This window comes from Indicator indicator, chromosome 12 (assembly GCF_027791375.1).
Source record: "Indicator indicator isolate 239-I01 chromosome 12, UM_Iind_1.1, whole genome shotgun sequence".
Taxonomy (NCBI): Eukaryota; Metazoa; Chordata; class Aves; order Piciformes; family Indicatoridae; genus Indicator; species Indicator indicator.
The window spans coordinates 26390941-26412696 of NC_072021.1; the positions used below are offsets into that span (position 1 = coordinate 26390941).

At 38.5% G+C, this 21756-nt stretch overlaps 1 protein-coding gene across 1 annotated transcript in view; it reads right to left on the reverse strand.

The window, feature by feature from the left end:
* RALYL (RALY RNA binding protein like) overlaps window positions 1–21756 on the reverse strand; it is a 178692-nt gene that overhangs the window by 62601 nt on the left and 94335 nt on the right. Inside the window, exon 2 of the mRNA XM_054385433.1 lies at window positions 6967–7042. Coding sequence (XP_054241408.1) covers window positions 6967–7042 — 76 coding nt within the window. The remainder of the gene's footprint in view (window positions 1–6966; window positions 7043–21756) is intronic.

The following is a 21756-nucleotide window of genomic DNA, read 5'->3' on the forward strand; positions in this document are numbered from 1 at the left end:
CAGGCTAACTCAGTCGGGAAGCAAAGGAAGCTGTATTTACATGCAAACCTGCAATCTATGATGAAATGCAATGAATATGTACAAATATACACTATTCACAACATTTACAAATATGTACAATCCACAGAAAAACACAACAAAGCCCTTGGGTCACCCCTTGCCTTTCCCAGAGCAGGCAAAAGGGAAGAAGGCCAAGAGGCAGAGAGAGGTTTGTTAAAACTTAGCTTGTCAAGGTCAGTATACAGGGGGGTGTGTGTGTGTGTGTGTTATATCCAGCCAGAAGAATGCCCAGCAGACAGACTGAGAGAGACTGCCTGTGCCTTGTTTTGAGTACTGACTCTTAAACATTTCTCTCTCTCTCCAATGGAAGTGTTTAGAATAATCGTTATTTTGCTTTCTTACACCCAATTGTGATTTATTTACATTCTTTCACTTTTCTGCTCTAACTTTGTGAGGAAAAATTAAAGACACAGTCTTAAAACCATCACAGCCCCTCCACATTTTATATTCTCTAAACTTACCAGACGCTTGTCAGACATTCATGCACTGGATCAGGGGAAAGGACAAACTTACGTCCTTGGCTGACTCTTTATTTATTTATTTGTTTGTTTGTTTGTTTGTTTATTTATTTATTTATGCACCTCTGAGTGCATAAATTTCTTCTTTAAACACCCCTGGAACCAAATTGATTGCAGTCACACTGGCATAATTCAGAAATGCAGAACCATGTGTGCTGCTTCCATCAGCAGTTATTTTTCTCTTATTCTTACTATACTATTATTTGGGGCTTTTGTTTTGAAAGAACATAAACTAAAAAATTCTGACCCAGCTGAACCACTGGATTTACTGTAGCTTTGTATGTGTGCCTTTTACCATTTTTAATATAATTGAGAATGCTACTTAAGTTCTAGATCTGAGCAAAATTTGCACTTTTTGTTGTGAATTTTAGGTGAGAAATTCAGATTAAATGACAATTTTTTTCTGTACTGTAATGACTACTTCAAATGTTATCACTAAAAATATTCTGTGATCAAATGGATCTAAATAATATCCTACTGGACTTAAAATTATCTCCACTTAAACATGCCTGGAAATATTGTTTTATGGAAACTATACCTTTTGTGAGAAGAGCTGTAGAGCAACACTCAGATTCATTCCACTGCACTGAAATAAAATAGTTTGTTCCATGAAGAAAGGAAATTAAAGGCATCAAGATGATACATTTGGAAGTACTCTGATTCAAAAGAAATATCTTGAAATGATGTATCCCCTACGCATAGTTTTATTTATACAATGTTTAGTATGTGAATTAAAGTAAGAGGCATGATCACAATTTCATGCAAATGTAAAGTATCAGAAAATAACTGATCAGGTTTATTTCCTGTTGTCTGGACTGGCTTTTGTAGGCCAATAGTAAAAATTGACACACAAATGCATTAAGCAAAAGAAGGAATAAAGAAGGAAGTTGCTGAAAATCTAGAGCAATATTCAATCAAAAGAGAAACTTATACCTGCAGTTATTTTTGTTATATAACAGTAGCTTAAGGCATATTGCTAATACACTGCCAATAGCACACTACAACAGCAATTATGCAAAATACTGCAGGATTCAGATAGAACAGTCATGCTTGTTTGGCACAGAATTTGCTGAGTTTATGTCATGCTTCCAAATGTGAGGAATGGTTGGTCTCAAGAAGCCTCCTACCCTGGAAGAAGTGATCATGTTGCCCATCACTCTGTCTTTCACCCAGGAGGGCTCAGAAAATCAGCTCAAAATAATGGGGACAGAAAGGCAAATCAAACCACCCCAAACTCTATAAACAGTATCTTAAAATAAATCTGAGAAGCAGAGAGCAAGCAGAGACAGAGGGTAAGCAATTCTTTTAAGCCTCTGCTATAAAATAGAGCTGCAAAACCAAAGGAAATGCAAGAGGTATAACATTATCTAATCATGTTTGTGATGGAGATTAAAAAGCAAAATGTATTGAGGAAACTAATAAAGTATTTTGTCATGGAAAAATAAAACTCTGAAATACAAGAGCATTGGTTTCCAGTATATTAATATTTAAATAATTCTCTCCAGAGGCCACAGGCCTTATGAAGTCATAAAGTAAAGGCTGTTTAATATGGCTAACTAGTAGCATGTTAATTCAAGCATGTGGAATACGCTTTTCAATTGCTTTACACTGAGAAGTGGTTGGGAATGAGAAATGACTGTGGCACCTAATACCACTCAGGGAGTGCTGAACCAGAAGCCTGAAACTACCGAGACCAGCCGGGAATGAACTTGGCCTCAAAGGATGCCTTTGCCAGGACCACTGTGTGCTATAGACAGGCAGTGCTAATTCCACTCAGTATTTCTTGGTCTGCTAATTGTCTCACTCCAGGACATGTCTCAGCTGGATGGATCCCAGGCTAGGCATCTTCATGCCCAGTTAGCAATTGGAAAACTGGGAGGAGTGGGACTTGAGTGGACTTTCAAGACATAGCACTGGTTCAAGGCATATTTTGCTTATTGGGGCTTTATAAGGAAGCTTGGAGTTTGGAAAGGGCAAAATTAACCTACATGGGAAGGATTAGTGTTAGCCATATTGGTCTTGGAAATGTTTATAGGCCAACTACAATATTAAATTGCATACAGCAAAGAGAGTGACTAGATATCCTGAGAGTGCTGAGTAATTACCTTCCTGGTTTTCTTGCAAATCCTAGCTCTGTGCTTTCCTATGTTATACAAATATTTGTCAGCTCCTGGGAGATTCGTCTTTGATAAACAAACTAATTTTCTCAGAGAGCAGACTCAGATGTGCTCTGGGAGAGTTTGCTGCTTCCAGCACACTAGTTTTGGCTGCCCAGGCCCCATGAAGTCTCACGGAGGTCCCTACCACCACCTCCTGCAGCAGAGCCTGCAGCAGCTACACTTATTTTAATGCCACAAAAAATAACACCAGTCTGCTAGCCTGCAGCACAGTCTTCCCATTATTTCAAGACACTCAAAAACAGGTGCTCCTACCATTCTCCTCAAATCCTCCCATCTTTGTTACTACTGGAAGGGTGCCAGAGAAAACTTTGAGCTGATCCCCATGCCGACAGCCCTACAGAGACTACATGAGGCAAGGCAAGCCACAGACAGTGTGTGCATGGTGGCTGTGCTCCAGCCCACCCCTGGAACAACTGGGGATGAAGCCATTAGCAGCCTCCACAGTTAAGAACTAGATGAGCCTCCTCTTGTTTTAACAAACCCAGCAGACCTTGAAATGGAGAAAAAGCTTTCAGATGTATTTAATGCCTCATATAACACAATGTTGGAGTGACATAAACAATAAATAGTTAAAATATTCTTTTATGATACAGAGAAACAGAATGCTGGTCCATCAGAGTATTTGTGGTTGATTATTCCTTGGTATGCTGGCCCATAAACCCAGAGGGGAAAAACCAGTAACTTTCAGATGCTGATACAGAGCAGCTTTAGTGAAATACTGATCAAAACATCATAAAATTAAAAAGACAAAGTGTGAGCCTTTATTTTACCACAACAATGCTCCTAAAGAGTTCTCTAACACATTTGTGTCATCACCTTTAATAATCACCCTCTATTTCAAAGATACAAAGATTAGCCAATAAAATTAACTTCTGCTTGAGGCTAGACCCAAATAGCAAGATATAAAAAAAATTTAAGATGCAGATCTGTCAGGCAGTTTGTTTTTTGCTGAAGAGCTGAGCTAAAAAAGGAACTTCACAACAATTCTTAACCTTCTGGGATTTAGGTCCCTCCTCATATACTGAACAGCAATGCACATCAGGAGGAATGCTGCTGGAGGTAACAGCTGTGTTAGGTGTAAGCTGATTCCCAAGCACTACCCTAAGCATGTCTGTAGTTGTTTCAGTGAGTATGCTTACAGTTCTGCCACAGCAGAAGAGGCCTTTTCTGTATCATCAACTATCTGCTCTCCTTTCTTGCTCAGCAAGAGCAGTATAAAAGAGCAGAGAGGTTATTTAATAAAAACATTGTTAGCCTTTTGTACTGTTATGTGCCTTAGCCTTTCAGACACCCAGTTAGATGATTGCTGCTCCTTTCTACTCACTTCCAGTCATGGGGTTTTGATTCCACATTTTGTACAATTCCTTTTCACTTTCAGGATGTTAAAGAAACTTGATGCAGCAATATCATTCCTTTATTCTGTCAATACTGCTTCAGTAGAAATGTCTGTTCTACCTTAAGCACAGTCAATGGAACATTTTTTCTGTGCTCCTTTTGATCCTAAAATTTCCTTCCAAGATATCCTACTTACCAGTTCCCCATCCTTCCAGAAATCCCTTACTCTATTTCTACAACTCTCAGTCCTGCCTTTTCACAGCAAATATTTTGTGATAGCTGAATTTTTAAACGATGCCTCTTTTAGTCAAAATCATATCTAAAGTAACCACTTCCCTCTTACCTTTCTTCATCTTCTGGGTTGACCCTGGCCTGCAGCTAAGTACCCACACATTCACTATCTCACCTTCAAATACTGTTGTCCCCTACCCAGCTGAAGGACAAAATAGAAAGAGCAGAAAAGCCTCATGGTTTGAGATAAATGTGGTACAATAAGGGAAAGAAGAGATTTTAAAAAAAAGAAGTGATGCAAAGGCAATTTCCATCTCCCACAAACAGTGCAGGTAGCCTTCAAGTAACAGATGCCTTGGAAGGAAACATCTCATTTTTTTATTTCTGAGCACAATGTTATAGGATATTGAATGTTCCTTTGGCCAGTTTGGGTCAGCTGTCCTACCCAATTTACTCTCCACCCTGTTGCCCCACAACTGGGAAGGCAGAAGAATTAAAAGAGGTCCTTGAGGATGCACAAACACTGTTCAATGAGAGTCAAAACACTGGTGAGTTTTACCAACAAATCCAAACCACAGCACCATACAGGACCCTATGAAGAAAGTTAAGTCCATCCCAGCCAGACCCAGCACAATATTTGGAAATCAGTGAGTGTTCTCAACATTGTCAGGGATTTTCTAAGTCATTGATCTCACACATTGCTATGTTAACAGATAGTGAGATAATGGAAGTTCTCCATTACTATCTGATGAAAGCTTATTGGCTCAAAAAAGCCTCTCATAATGTTCTAGAGAAATAGTCTGTACTAGATCCATGCAAGGACAAAACCTAGGATCCTTTTTTCTCTTTAAAGTTCCCTCAGTACTTTGCAGAGGTCTCTCCTTTGTCTTGTGTGTAGAACAAGTATTTATGAGAAACCGTTCAGAAGTTCAGGGATGGAAGTGCATATAAATGCCAGAAACAACTGAATGTCTTCAAAAACCTTCTTAAATACTGACTCAGGGACACAATAGATCACAACTACCAGTAAACATAGAGTTTAACAGCTTGCAGTTGAGAGTTATGCTAAAACAAAAATTGTATTTCTATCACTTCATTTAAGGGCAACAAAACTTGACATTACTATTATGTAGCACACAGGCTCAGATCTAAAATACTTCTGGTTGTTTTCATTCTGAGATCTTGCCCTTGAATTTCCATCTGAAGCTTTCAGACCAGAACAGGCTTGAAAGTCTTGCTCAGGTCTGATTTCACTGCTGTTCGTCTCAGAACCAGTTGGTCTACTTTGCAGCCACAGCAGAAATCAGCTATCACTTCTTTTATGTTTCTGGAGCATAAATTCTATAGTGCTTTTATGAGAAGTGAGGTTTATTGAGCAGAAACTCATGTGTTCATGTTTGCCTGTCAGTTTTCCTACCAACTGTAATGCTTCACTAAGCTTAATTGATTTTGAAAAACAGGTGAAGGTTTCTTCGAGTTTGTACAAGCTGTATGAAAATAAAAAAAGACACCTGGGAATAGGAGAAAGACACTATCAGTGCCCTCCTGAATACCTAAGGAAGACGTTCAGTGCTATTAGAAGTTGGTTCTCACCCTTGACACAGAAATCAATGAGAAACCAGTTCTGAAATTATTAATTTCACTTATCTCCGCAAATAAGAGGCCAAGCAATAAAGCATAAGGATTAAAAATTGAAATAGCACTCAACTGAAAACAAAAAAAAAAGAAAAAAGTATTGGTTGCAGGAATAGAAATGGGGAGGTTAATAAACACTTCACAAACCATCACACCTCTCTTTTTGTCAGTAGAATGAAATTCAAAACTTGAATTTCAGGCCAAGCACTTGGGTGGGGTCACACAGCACTTAAAGCTGTACTTAAAGCACCTGGAGGGGTTTAGTATCCCTGGAACAAAACCTGTGCAAGGCGACTGCATTCTGCTACTTCATCTTAAGGGAGTGGCACTGTTGAACACTTGTTCAAATAGTGTTTGAGTATAGCAAGACTCTGTGTGTAATGCCTCTCACAGTGTGAAGCTGCAGTCCCTTCCTCTGCCTTGTTCTTACATTGGCAAGTAACATCAATGGTGTGAATGCTTAGAAGGTAGACATTTTTTTTTTTGCTTCAGCAGAACATATTTTCACTAATCCCACTGATTTAGTCTTTTCTATTCTTCTGAATGCCTGTATTATCATGTAAATATCCTAAGCATTTTATTTATTTTCAGCTAACAAAGACTCTGGTCTTTATTTCCAAAGAAAAGAGGAGCACTATCTGCAAGTTGTGATCACTGCATCTAAATATCAGTCAGGAATTTCGTTTGCTGGGCTTACACCTAGTCAATGTAAGTTCCTTTTTCAAGATAGGCATCCTATGGACAAGCTTTATCTCCAGAAGTTATAACAGCTTGCTCTGGAATGAGTCCACAGAGACAGATAGTGACAGACTGTACTGGCTCTTTCACTCACATTCAGAACATTTTGGTGCGTACAGAAACTTGATTATATGTCATAGGAACACCAAAGAGTGAATGGGGAAAAAAAAGTTGTTGATGAGCTACATAGTAACATTGGTAAATACATTTCAGGTTACCATAATTTTTCTAATAAAAAAGGAATTGTAGTAAGATAAAGTCTCACTTACCTGTAAAGTGCTGAAAGTGGTCGCTTGTTGCCAGGTTTGGGTCTGTATGGTTTTGGTTCTCCTGCCATGTTGATATCTGAAAGCAAATATTTGATATTAGTAAGCCAAACCTCTGGAACGTAGACAGAGTTTGCAAAGGCACCTTCAAAACACTGAAAATGAGTAATGGAGAGTGAAAATGGACAGCATAGCTAAAATATCTGTATAGTTTTCACTGCCTCTGAATTGATGCCATAAAACGTTCCTAAAAATTCCTACTGAAAGGCTTTAGGCCACTGTCACTTATTTGTAACAGAGAGAAATGACATTTTAAAAATATACAGGAGTATCCACTCATGAAGCTGAAGCCAATAATGCATTTGTATTACAGAAGATCTGAATCATAACTTAGATGTTGAGACAAACTGTGATATCAAGTTGAATTCTGTTGTGAAGGACTGTAATGGTGCTGAAGGGTACCCCTTTAGGACATGGAGAAATGCTCACTGATCTTTGTCTTCACTATCCACTCAAAAGAAACTTTACAAGGGTCAGTGAGAGTGTTTCTACTTTTTACCCCAAATACTGGCTTTAAAATTTGTAAGGAGAAAGAAAAAAAAATCTGATTTTGCATATGCTTTATTTCAGGCAGGTACTTACAATTTCAGTAACACCAGAAATCTTGTGCACACTTTAAAATTCACTTGCATTATGTCTCTGTATTTGCCCTTGCAATTTAAAAATCTCAAGCTTATCTAGTCATGCAGACTCTCAAATTACTCTCTTCCTGATTCATACCGAAGACATGCTAGGGAAACACATGTCCATCATTTTGATTGCTTGTGACAGTTACACACAGAGAAAGAAGCACAGGCCACTTGGTGGAGAATACCTTGCTTGAGCTTAAGAAGCTGTCCCTATAAACAAAAACCTTTATTAAGAGGTTTCTGATTGAATTGCAATTGACATTATAACGAATCACATGGAGAAAGTAAAACTTTTGATTAGGAAACAAATTCCATTCCATCTGAGTGATGCTGCAACTAAATCTCTCATTGCTTTCACTACCGTACATAAGAGTAACAAAATCATCTGTTATTTTAGTGTAAAACTGCTGTGACAGGACAACATATCCCATTTACTGTAGAGTCACCTGATGACCAAGACTTTCAAAGAAACACATGTTCTTGGTAGAGTCTATGCTTAACCTGAAATTGAGCGTGGTGGAGGGAAAAGTGAAATAGAAAGTTGAGGTGTGTGGAACAAGTTCAGCACAATGATGCTAGAAGCCAAGATGTTTTTATTTAAGCCACTCTTGACCTCAAAATCTGCAGTTAAAGCCTGAGACTTACTGATTGGATACTTTTTGTTCACACAAAATGGAAAAAAATAATCCACTTGGACTTTTTTTTAACAATCAGAAACATTAATGTCTCTTTTTGGAACAGATTTTTTTCCCCCATTGGAAATGTCATGATTCAAACATTTAAAAGAATTATAAACACATTTTCCATTTAAATGTAATGTTTTGAACTAAAATAACATTTGAGTTAAAAATTTCAATTTAGCAGAATAATATAAGGTCCTGAAATGATAAGGTTTTGTGTAGAACTATTTCATATAAAATACACTATGGCAAAATTTTCTCCATACAGGGTAGATCAGAATTAAATCTGGTTTGAGTTCTTGTGGTAGGACTTACATTATTCTTAAATCCTCATTTTCCATAACATGCTAAATTTCTTGGTTTGCTCATCTCTCTGAAGTTGGGTTAGTATTTGAGACAGTTTTCATACCTCCCTGAAATGCTTTCCTGCCCACAATTTTAAGGAAGGACTTGCTTATATATATATATTAATCTTCCTCTTTTGTGGTTGTTAAAAATCAGCTATGATTCCCTTATTTAAAGAAACATAAGTTCTACTAAAGTTGACCCAACAAAGTAAACATCAAGGATTTCTGAAAGCCACTGAGGAATTTTGATAGCTGTTCTGCATTTCCATTGGCTCTTGGAAATAACAGAACAGGAATAAAATTTTTATCCTGTGACCTTTATGATAATTAAACCTTTCCATACTATTTTAATGTCAGCTTTAAGGTCACTGACTGTATTGACTTTCACCATCTCCTACTACAACTAGATCAAAAAAATAGAATTATAATCTAGTCTTAGGAAATGGTTGAGGCTGTGGAATTCATCTTCACATATTTTTGATGTTTCTCATTTGCATCTCTCAGAGCTAGAGCCCCGGTCAATACTCACCTACTCTGGAAGAGTTAGACTAGATGATCTCCAGAGGTCCCTTTCAAGCCTCTTGTTCTGTGATTCTTAGGCATATGAACATTAAAGGACTTCAAAAATTTGTTCATATCTGTTCACAGATCAATACTGTCTTGATGATTACTCTTGTAGACTTACATTTGCAGCTCTACAGCACCCAGTTTTACCAAGACAAGTAGTGTAAAGGACTAAGGATTGTTTGTTATGTGGTCCCTTACTTTTAACCACATACTGGCAAAAGGTAGCACTGTAAGAGAACACAGCTGTAGAACTGTTGAGAAGCAGCTAACAGCTAAGAGTCCCTTGCACTTAAATACATCTCTAAACGTACTAGCAGGAAACAGTGAACTATGTTATACAGTCAGCAATGGCTGATAGAGGAAATAGTTCATAGGAAAGCTGTGCACATGGGGATTTTCTGTTAATATGAAATTGATTGAACAGCTCCACAACTCCCTACGCACCCTGTAGTAAGTTAGGAATGGATGCAGGACATGGTTTGAAAAGTCAGAACTGATTTTCACCCCATTATTTTTCTGCACTTTCCACTCCAACCTCAATTTTCTAACTAAGATTAGAAGTGAACTTGCCAACATTTCACATGACAGATTATTTCTAGCCCAACTGGAAATCTTGTGAGATAACTTGTTCTCTTGCTTCATCCATCACTAGTTTCACAGCAGACATTTACATCTACTAGGTCATAAACTGTGTGTCAAATAAATGTGTTGGCTGCAGCATAGAGATTTACCTGTGCTAATGATTCCACCCCAAGGAATGCAGAGGTGTCATTCCTTACATTGTAAAATTAGCTCCTGCACTTGCACCTGAATAAGAACCGGAAAACTTGACAAAGACACAGACATTCACATCACTTCTGTGTGGGAATGGAGCAGCTCAAGCACTCTCATTATTCTCTCTGCTCATACACTATAAATACTCACTTAGACATCAGCTTTAAGATAAACTCAACACTGAAATTCAAAATACTAAAGAATTACTGTGAACAGAAAAGTGACTGTGTAGACAACAGCATATTGTAATAAATGCAGCAGCCTGTTCTCCCTGTGCTTTCAAAATCAAATGAGATTACTTTACTAAAATAAATGCATTTTCAATTCTATCTATTCCTGATAGCACAGGGAGGTTAGTTAAGGTATGAAATCAAGGTCTTATTCAAGATTATGTCATGAGCAGAATATATCTAATTTCAAATGGGGTATTTTTACTTATCATTATACTGAAAAGTACCTAGCAATTAATGAGGAAAGAAAAACTGACTTAAGAAAAAGCATATGCAAACCATTTAGAAAGAAGAGTTATTCTATTCACTGGCTACATACATTTGTTTGAAAGAGCAACTTAACACAGTGTGACCTATTTTTCCTCCAGTCACCATTTCTTACTACTCCCTGCCTTCCTCCTCTACTCAGTAGTGACCAAAGAGACTGGTGAATGAGCCTCCCATTTTGGGAGGGTCATCATCAGCAAGCCTTGAGGCTTTTCTCATAGTTTCATTGCCAAAGTAACCTGAGAATCTGGTCCTAAAGACAACAGTTGCCTTTAAACAAGGCTTGTAAGTGTAAGAAACCATACCCAAAGTGTATTTATACTCTAAAAGTACTTCTGTAGTTCTCAGTCTTCATATCCTTTAAAAAGGTTTATTAAAAAAGAAAAAATCCTAACCCAAAATTAATCAATCATTCTGGTTCACTACACCAAATGCCATAATCTAGAAGCTTCAACAGGCACTAGATTGACCCATGAAAACTGGGACTGTGAGGTTTTCTGCTGCTGCATCCAGGACCTGTTCCTCAGGCTACACCTATACTAAAAAACTAAATAGTGCCCTTCCTGGGGTTTAATATGGAGTTATCACTTGTATTAAATTGTTAGAATAGTTTCTGGTATGACTTTTAGCCCCAGTTAACAAATACTTTCTCATGCAAGTTGTGGACATGGGTAGAGCATTGACGTGAGCTTGGGGTCGTTGTTGCTTCGCATTTTATTTATGGCCACTCTCTTTTGCAGGGTAAGACCCAGTGAAAGAGAATGGCCCCAGGTACCTATAATTAAGTTTTACTGGTGTGGCTTCTGAATGTGGGCTTCATGTCAGAAAGACTGAGAAACAAGACCTGGAGCTAAGAAAACTCCAGAAGAAGCTCAAAAGCTAATTTTCTAAGAATTGTTTGATCAGATGCTCTTCCACACATTCTTGTGAATGGCTGCAGGAATTCAGACATTTCTTGAAAAATCCCACAACTGCTTAACAGAAAATGTTGAATGAGAACAGGTGTCATTGTATGCTTCCAGCACAGCTCTGCTTGAGACCAGCCTTTAATGGAAGAAATGGTAATTAAAATGAACTTACAGAGAAAAAAATCCTGCAATGAATCCAGAGAGAGATATAGATATAGGGAGATTAGGGTACTTTTCCTCCTTTTTCATATGACCCAAAGTATATGGGACAGAAGAGGTAGATGCAATTTGAATAAAGTCCCCAGTTATGTGATTTATGGCACAAGTGAACATCAGCCAAGAAAAATATTATCTTTCTTTTATACTTTTCTATCTACCAGTGCTACAATTCTCCTTACTGCATACTACATGATTCTTAATAAAGTTATTTAACTTTTTTTTTTTTTTTACATCACAGACTTCCTTTTTATTTTATACTAATTATATGTCATCTCCTCCCTTTTCCCTGTCTCTAATGTGGGGAAAAAATGAAAAGGACAGTTCTCAGTTCTGTTCAATCCCATTCCTGAATTGCACATCTCTAAAGAAGAAACTTTACAGAAAATTGAACACAAACTCAAATTAACTTGCAAGGCTAGTAAAATATTAAATGAAAGTCTGGGTCACACATTTTCCTTCTCCATAATGGTATTAAAAATAATTTGCTTGTGGGGCTCTCAGCTGCATTTGGATTTTCTCTTAGCATTGAAATAATTTGAAGCCCTTTTTTTTTTTTTGTGCAAAGCTGACAGCTTTTGTTAATGTTTCATACAGAAAGAGCCTCTTGTTGAATAGTATATGAAATTGCTTTGTTCAACCATCTCTTCTTTCATTAAATGCTGCTAAAATGAAATGAGGCTGTAGGATTATATAAGCTACCATTCTTAACACCATCCAGTAACAGAAGTGTAAGGTGTTGTCTTGCTGGAAAGTCTCTTTTGGTTCCCCAGGGTTCTGGGCTGGTGTGAGGACAAGTGACAGCTAAAAGGGGACTCCTCTCCTGTCTATACACCCATCACAAACTGTTCACTCAGGGTCCTGCAGACAGCAGTGTCTCCCTTAGGAGTAGAACAGATGGTGATGTGCTTCACAGCTGACACGGAGCATTGGCCTGTCTTTGTTTTGGTCTGCCACAATTAACAGCCTGCACCCTTTGAGTGCATGACAAGCAGCGGTCCATGGCCTGCCCATCCTGCCCAGAGAAGAGGAGGATGCTAAATTTATGGCCTGTTCAAGACTTCCCATAGACTCCTCTGAGATTGTTGAGACCTCTTGTACTGCCTCTCCACTGAATCCTGCATCTCTCCTGATGCCTGAAGATCTCTGGAGATCAAGTACTGTGATAGAGCAGGAGTGACTCTGGGGGAAGGCTGGAGTTCTGGGCTGCAGGGGAAGGGACATTGTGAAAAAAAGGGCATGGGAAGGAAATTATGCTGGCAAACCTCCCCCACTCCCCAGCACTGGGCTTGTGAGTTGTTTTGCAGGAAGATTCATGTTGGTCTTTTGCTGATGTGAGAGATTCAGATTTGACTAGGGGACTACACAGTCATAGCTACTTATCTGCAGGTCAGCTGTAAGAGCTGCAGGTGTTTGGATGTTAATTATGGAAAGCCCTAGGTTTTTTTGTGCCTGTTTGATCATGAAGCTGGCTGTCATACAAGCACTTCATCCCAGCAGTGCCAAGTGTAGCTTCCCTGTAAGCAGGAAGATACTTTTGCCCAGCTGCTTTGTTTCCTACCCACGGAGTAAGATTCTACCTGTTGTGTGCTTGCTTAACTCATGGAGCAGCAAATTCTGCTCATGTAGAAGATTATTACGACTGTAAGGATATAGGAAAGAAATGGAAAAGTACATCACAAACTTTCTGCTACCTTCAGGAAGGAGAGAAAAAAAAAAAAAGGCAACTGTTTTAAGTGTAAGTTTAACTAGCCAGAAAAGTAAAAAGTTCAAAGATTCTTATATGATCCCAAGCCCTGTTCACACCGTACCTTTTCATTTGTTGCTGTTAATGGGAAATAGAACTGGTCCTTAAGTCACAGTTTTTTTCAGACCCTGAGGTGTGCAAGGAGCACCTTTCTTTCTTTGCCTTCTCTAGACAATAAAAACATTGTTTATAGTAGAAAAGAGAGCACTGTCTCTTTCAGATCAAGCACTGTCACTGCAGGGCAGAAGTCAACAAACTCTGTTGCTTTTCTTTGCTAACAAAAGGTAGTTATTACCATGAGACTCAGACAAAGCTTCATGTTGACTAGATGTCTGAGTTTCTCAGCATTGCAATTAGCCTCAAGCAGAAACTTTAAACAGTGTAGTGGGGATACAGTATGAAAGTCCCTCAGCTGCCTCTTCCAGACATCAGCATGATTTATGCTAAGGAACATGCCCTGAAACTTAGTAATTTTCAACTCTTCCTCAAAATACACTTTCCCCCCCTCCCCCTCTTTTCTAATACTTGGCTACTTTCTCTGCCCCACAGCCTTTTATCTAACTCTCCTACTAATGTTAGCTTCATGCTCCAAGCAATAGTTTTTCATAACAATTGAAATCTGTAGTGTACAAAAGAGTTCACTGTCCCCACTCCCTCAGTCCCTGTCTTGATCCCTCTCTTTTCCTACAGATGATCAACTTTATTAAACACAAATTGTATTTTCCCTAAAAGAACCATCACAACAGCAATATTTTGCCAAAACATACCAACATTCTTGTCTCTGCATTTGTTAACCATACTTCTTTTAGAAACTAACAGAATTTGCTTACATTTAGAGTGCATTTCCTCATAATTTGGAGAAGTTAATGTTTCCAAAGCTTTCTGGGTGGCACAAGCAGAATGCACAAGCAGAAAGCACAGAAATGCACAGCTTACTCTGCACATCGCAGCAGCCCTGAGGTCTGTCCTGATTTGGGCAGGAGGACCCAGCAGCCCTGGGGCAGCAGGGGATGGTGTGAGGCAGAGTATGTGGATGGGCACCTCAAGGAGCTGTTGGGAATGAGGGCAAAGTGTGTCCCCTAGAACGATTGGTTATTGTAACCTGCTTCTACCCCTGGAGTTTGTTTGCATAACAGTTATCACTGAGGGGTAGGTACATTTTTGATACCCTGAACTTTGTGGTCAAAACCTCCAAGGGTAAGGGTATCCCCACAGGCTAGAGGCTTTCATCTAGGCTGACAATAGATCAGAGAAGAACCACTCCGTGGATTTCACTGAGTCTTGAAAAAACGAGGTGCAGAGATCACAAGCAGCCATCAGGGGAGACTGGAATGGACCTCTGCAGCCACAAGTACACTTCTGTCAATTTCCACTACTGTTTCTCTGCAAAATATGCTTGATTTTATCCATGTTCTTTGTCCTTCCTCTAGCTATCACTGTTCTTCTTTTTGAACTTTTCTAAGATTTCACCTCACTTCAACATGCCCCCTGCCCAAAACAATAAATTTCATCTTCTTTCAGCTTTTGATTTTTTTCCTTTCTGCTCCTGCTTTTCATATATTCTAGGTTGATCTGGATTAGGGGATCTATAGAAGATCTTCTTTTCAAGCTCCAAATACACTTTGTAATTGCATAGCACAAGTCTTACAACGTTTCCTTTGAGATACAGTAATTTTTTCAGTGTCAATTTTATGAAAATTTGTGTCTCAAATTATGGACTCATGGAATAGTTTGGATTGGAAGGGACATTTAAGCATCATGTAGGTCAACCTCTCTGCAATGAACAGGGACATCTTTCACTAGGTTGGGTTGCTCAAAATCCAATCCAACCTTACTGTGAACACTTCCAATAATGGGACATCCATAAGTTCTCTGAACAACCTGATCCAGTGTCTCACCACTGTCATCATAAAAGAAATTTCCTAATATCTACTATATCACATATTAGGGATTAAAAAGTTTTGCATTTGTAAGACAGCCATTGTAAAACATATGCTGTACAGCCACAGAATATAAACTCATATGTTTTCATGTAAGAGCTTTAAATATTCCTGAACACTATGACAGTCAAGAAATAAATAATTTGAGTAATTTATTAAACTACTAATTTTAAAATATCATAGCAGTGATACAAAGGAAAAGGAACTGTGACACTCACTAATCTCAAGACTAACGTTTTTATTAACAGGTGAGAGCAGAAGTGGAGACAATTATGCAGAAATTTAGCACATGGCAGGAAACATTATTGTGGAGGGTATTTACAAATGATATACCAGATTCAATCTCTCTGTTTTAGCAATGCCTAGGCTCTAGCCATGTACTAACTCTCTTTCATTGCCGGTGCACGAAGTTCCCCAGTGGATTCAATCTGACAACCGAACTACAATGACACAGAAGCCTATTGCAAAAGGAGAACATACAATACTGACAAGAGTAAAAATGCAGTTTAATTCAGATCTCTTTGGCATTTCTGCAAGAAAAATACAAGATACTTGTTAGGAATAACAAGAATGCAGTAACTTGTCAGACTGATAGTTCATATACTGTAACTTTCTGCCTCCAGCTGCCCCAGATGCTTTGGAAGCAGATGTGAGAAACTCAAACTAGTTAGAAACAAGATTATTTTTCCTCCATTATCCTCCTAAAAATGCTAAGTAGTTCAGGATTACTCTAAGTCCTAAAGCATGTTTTGTCTTTCATCATGTACTGATTTTGTTAGTTACCTAACCGATGCTAACTGCAACTGCAAATCACTACAACTTCAATTAGCCTTGCTAATTACACAAATAACCAATAACTCTGTTATTTTTACTAGTATATCTGAATGGTGAATTTTTTAATACAAAAAAGTGCCTCTCATTAAGAAGTGAGCTCTCTTTTGGCCTTATAATCCCTGCATCCTTCATGCCCTCAAACCATGTTTCAATCACTGTTCATTTTACCCATCAGTAACAAGCAAAATCACAGAAGTCATGCCAGAAACCCATTCTCTAATCAAAACATCACCCTTCTTCTGCAATTTATTGGACTTGTATACATCTGTTCATTTACATGTATTCTTTCATGCAGATATACTTCATATGCTGCTTCAAAGGCTCTCTTGTAAGTGGTTTAAGGTGTACTACATAGTATTAATTAATTTACATCTACGAATAACAGGAAACATTTTAATAGGCTACTCAAAATCATATTAGAAATAAAGTAATTATTTTGAAACTCATTGCACTGAGTCTGAATATTCTGAAAATAGTAACAAGACTACTTGACATTTTCCAGTTTAATTTTAAAGAAGAATAAAGCAGAAAGCACAAATTGCCACACACAGTGCTAGTGGAGCTCTTAAACTGGTCATTCACCATCCTTTTACATCAACTGGATCCACGTTCTTCTATACTTCCCAGTAACATTTTCTGTCTACTTTAGCTTTGGTATACAACAATAGGTCTCTATTACCCACAAAGAAAAGATGTCACTTTTCCTCAGAGATCATAGGAACCAAGAACTCCTCCACTCTGAGTTAATTCTATTCCCCAGAAATATGTGGAATGATAGTATTTACCATTTATTTCTTCAAGAATATGATTATTTTGAGCAAACAATACATAAATACAGTCCAAATGTTTGTAAAATGACTTCAGAAACTAATCTCTACTGCAGTTGGCATAAGAAATATGAGGATCTGGACAAGACAAAAAAGTATCCATTGGGCATTCTCTCCTTGAAGGCTTTTTGGGGTTTAAGCAAATTCCTACAGGCAGTCCAGAAGCCTCATTTTTACACTGTCTCATTGGAAGCCATAGCATTTCTTTTGCAACTGGGTCATGAAGTTAAAGCACACACAGCTCTCTCACTCCTAAGATTAAGATTTTTCACCCTCTACCCAAGGAAGATTTTTTCTGGAGTTTTGCAGTTCATCCTTATCAACACAGTTTCTGCAAACAGAAGGCTGCAAAGAAAACCTAAGAAATATTGAAAAATATTGAAATATTGAGTTAAATTATTATTGTTGAAGCAGACACTTTAATCAGTTACTTTAACATACCAAACAAAACATTCCTTAGTTTCAGAAATGTCATATGTGAAATTGTTATCTATCATTATCGCCTAACACAGGCAATCTGTAAGCCTTTAGGACTATCTTAACCCTCAGTACTTGCAGCTTTTGAAACTGTTAGATTTTTTTTTTCTTAATTTTTTTTTTTTTCCCATAGTGCAATGAGAAATTCCAGTGGCTGATCAAATGAAACAGCTTTCTAAACTCTCCTGGAAACATTAATCTTCTGGACATACTGCACAAACCACTAATCTCATGCCTGTCATTTGAAATGAGGAAGGGAATACAAGAGAAGATGCAGACAGTCTTTTTAAAGCCTTAGCATTGTCACTTTAATTCATTTTAAGAAGATCCCTAAATCTCACATTGCAAGAAACAAAAACGGCCAGGGAAAAACACAGAGCTGAGTGATCCCTTGAAATAAATATTAATGGGACCCTGTACAATGTTGCTTCAGCACACTGTCTCCTGTCTTTCTTTTCCTTATGTACAGTTCATCAGACACTGCTGTTAACATCATGACATGTTTTTTTGCTTCAAAGCAGAGCCCGACATACAACTAAACCTAAAAAATATTTATGCTGATCTAATATACCTTGGCCTACTAGTCTAGATAACTGCTCATACCTTCACTCTGCTCTAACCTCAACCTTACACACCTTTTATGCCTGATACTAACAATCTTATAAGCATTTATAATTCCATACTTTAAAATGCTTGCACCTATTTTGCAAGTAATTAGGTCAGAATGAAAAAGCAGCAATATAAGAAGACATCTTTGGATGAGAGTTTCAAAAGCTTCCAGTGTTAGTGTAACCTTCCATTTAAGGCTGTAATAAAATCAGATTTAGGTCAGTATTTTTACTTTTCAGGAAAGAAGGAACAACATTGTGACCTTTCACATTTGCTTCTTGCTCACTCACATGTTCACTGCCAACCTGTGCTGCTTTATTTTAGGGGAAAGGAAAACCTACATCCAGCAAGAAAGCTTCTCAGGGACTCAGGATGCCATAGCTTGTATTGGAGGTGTTCCAAAAGTGACAGTGGAAAATTCCAGATGTTTGTGCACTGTTTGCAGCTGTATTTATAGGAAAAGGGTTATACAGTAAACAGCTGTTAGTTTGAGTACATGGCACTGCATTATCTGTACTGTCCAGTCAGCATGCTCCATGCAGGACTATACTGCTCATGTTCCTTTTACACAGTGATCCACAAAGAAAGGAAAATAACACTGGGAAAAAAATAAATTGCAGTAAGTACATTCATTAATTCATTCACACCTTGACTACTGGGTTTGGTTTGGGGCCTCTCACTACAAGAAGGGCATGGAGGTGCTGGAGCAGGTCCAGAGAAGGGCCACAAAGCTGGTGAAGGGTCTGAAGAAGAGGTCTTATGTGGAACTGCTGAAGGAACTGGGATTGCTTATTCTGGAGAAAAGAAGGATGAGGGGAGACCTTCTCACTTTCTACAACTACCTGAAAGGAGGCTGAAACAAGGTGGGGGGGAAGTCTCTTCTCCCTAGTAATAAGTGATAGGACAAGAGGAAATAGCCTCAATTTGCACCAGGAGAGGTTTAGGTCAGATATTAGAAAAAACTTCTTCACTGAAAGGGTTCACAACCACTGGGACAGGCTCCCCAGGAAGGTAGCTGACTCCCCATCACTAGAGGTGTTTTTAAAAGAGGCAGAGATGTGGTGCTGAGGAACATGGTTTAGCAGCAGACTTGGTAGAGTTGAATAACAGTTGGACTTGCTGATCCTAAAGGTCTTTTCCAACCAAAATGATTCTATGATTTTATGTAATTCACTAGGATACTGAGTCACCAAGATAATAGCATCAGGATCAATAATGACAACTAACTCTTTTTATGTGCACATTGTGTTATTCTGAAGTAAGCCCCCCAGACACCTCTTTCTCACACTTAGAAGAGTTCTTAAGTCTGGAACTAATAGAAAAAGAAATCATTAATGAGAATACAGAAATGCTTTTCAGCTTCAACTCATATAAATTGATACTGGCCAAGACGAAGCATCCATTACCCACCAGAACCCCAAAGCTCACTTAGAGGTAGTCCCATGTTCTCATATGGGAGAGGCACAACACAATTTGGAATGCATTCATGTTTTCTTTCAGCATAGTTTTTCATTTAGGTTTGTCTGGAAGTACAGGCTGCTCTAAGTGTTGTTCTGCTTGCTGAAAACAACCCAGACAGGTTCATCTTTGTTTTACTTACATTCAAATAGCTTAATGTTTGACACCTCTCTCAAATGAAAACCGTGCTCAGACATAGTGTACTTATGAGGTCACAACTCCCCAGATCCTGCTTGGATATTGAAAGTCCATAAATTCCTCCCTTGTTTCTCTGATGCATGTTGCAGTTTGGGGAAGGCAATACAGTTAAGTATGTAGGAGTGTCACCAAAACAAACAAAATCCGCTTGCAGATGACAGTGGCTCAATTTTGGTTTCAACAAGTTCTGCAGGATATGCTACCCCTGGTGAGACATGCTGACAAGGCCAGTTGTGATGGATGGTGCACAGCACGTTTTACTTCTGCTAGGATGGCAGGCAAAACTGAAATGGTATTGCTGCCATGGCAGAACAAGTGAGGGCAGGCACAGTGGGGATTACTACTGTCACTGACATACACCAGCTGTCAGAAGGCATGCAGCCTATTGTACAGTAGCTGGGGATAGGAGGGCTAGTGAATTAAAACCAGCCCATTAAGAATAGAAATATTCCACTCAGGTCTCATAATGTTCAGGAATTGGGTATGTCCTGATTTACTTCTGCCTTTCCCTATACCTCTGATCACTTCACAGGCAGCTCACCAGACAAGTCTGGGGGTTGCCTGTGAAAATTTTTCTGTCATGTGACAGAATATTACAGCAGTGTGGATGCAGAAATTATCTAGCATGGCACAGACATTCCCTAGGACTCTAAGGAAAAAACAGAGTTCTTGATTTCCACAGAGGAGTTTTGTAGTGCACACATGCAAATGCCTGAAGGTAATTTTCATGTGTTATCAAGTGAGCTAACTGTTGGGGCATTTATATATGAAAAGCCTCCCCCAAAAACAGATCACCAACTTCCAAGATCTTCTAATCTAGGAAAGACTCTTAACTATCACATCCTTAGCTGAATTTGATTTTATTGCACAGAATCACAGAATCAAGCAGGTTAGAAGAGAACTCCAAGATCGTCCAGTCCAACCGATCACCCAACCCTAACTAATCAACTAGACCATGGCACTAAGTGCCTCATCCAGTAGTAAACATCTCCAAGGATGGTGACTCCACCACCTCCCTGGGCAGCCCATTCCCATGGCCAATCTCTCTTTCTGGGAAGAACTTCTTTCTAAGATCAAGCCTAAACTTCCCCTTGCACAGTTTGAGACTCTGTCCTCTTGTTCTGTTGCTGGTTGCCTGGGAGAAGAGACCAACCCCCACATGGCTACAACCACCTTTCAGGTAGTTGTAGACAGCAATGAGGTCTCCTCTGAGCCTCCTCTTCCTCCATGCTAAACAATCCCAGCTCCTTCAGCTGCTCCTCGCAGGGCTTGTGCTCCAGACCCCTCCCCAGCTTTGTCACCCTAAAAGAAGCAATCAGTGTACAAAACCCACAAGTGACAGGAAAGCCTACCTTGTTAGAGGTGTACATATACTTACTGTATCAATATATCTTAAATATTAATGTTTTACATGTGTATTTAGCAAAATGTTGCCATTTCATAGAACACACTATCCACAGAATAATATGAGACCTTTCACTAGTCTGTGTTCTTACAGAAATAAGAACATCTATTCTTATACAGGATGATATTAGGAGACAAGTGACTCACAGGTCTTTTGCTTATATAGTCATTTCTGTAGTTCAGTCACCAGCAAACAAGCAATGAAAGGAATCTATCCAAGGATCAAATACTAATTGTATTTATGTGTCTCAGAAAACACCATTTTTAAAAGTTTATCTAAATTCAATATACAGTGTCAGGGTTCTATGAATATGTATATATAATCATAAAATCTTGTATTCTACTGTTTCCTAGGTATATGTATGCCTCCTTACTCAACATATTTTTTCAGTGGCTACTATTTTATCCAGCAATAGAAACTGTACAAGAAAATTTCAGTGTTCAATCCCTGTACTGTGAAGGGAGTCAGGAAGCTAATGATCATATCTCTGTCAAACAGGCAATGGAGAATACATGGGCACTACTGGTGGGTAACATAGCCAAAGTATTGTATTTTGGAAAAAAAAAAATCCTTCAGTCATCAATCTAGATATCTGTTTATATGTCAGTGTTAAAAAACAG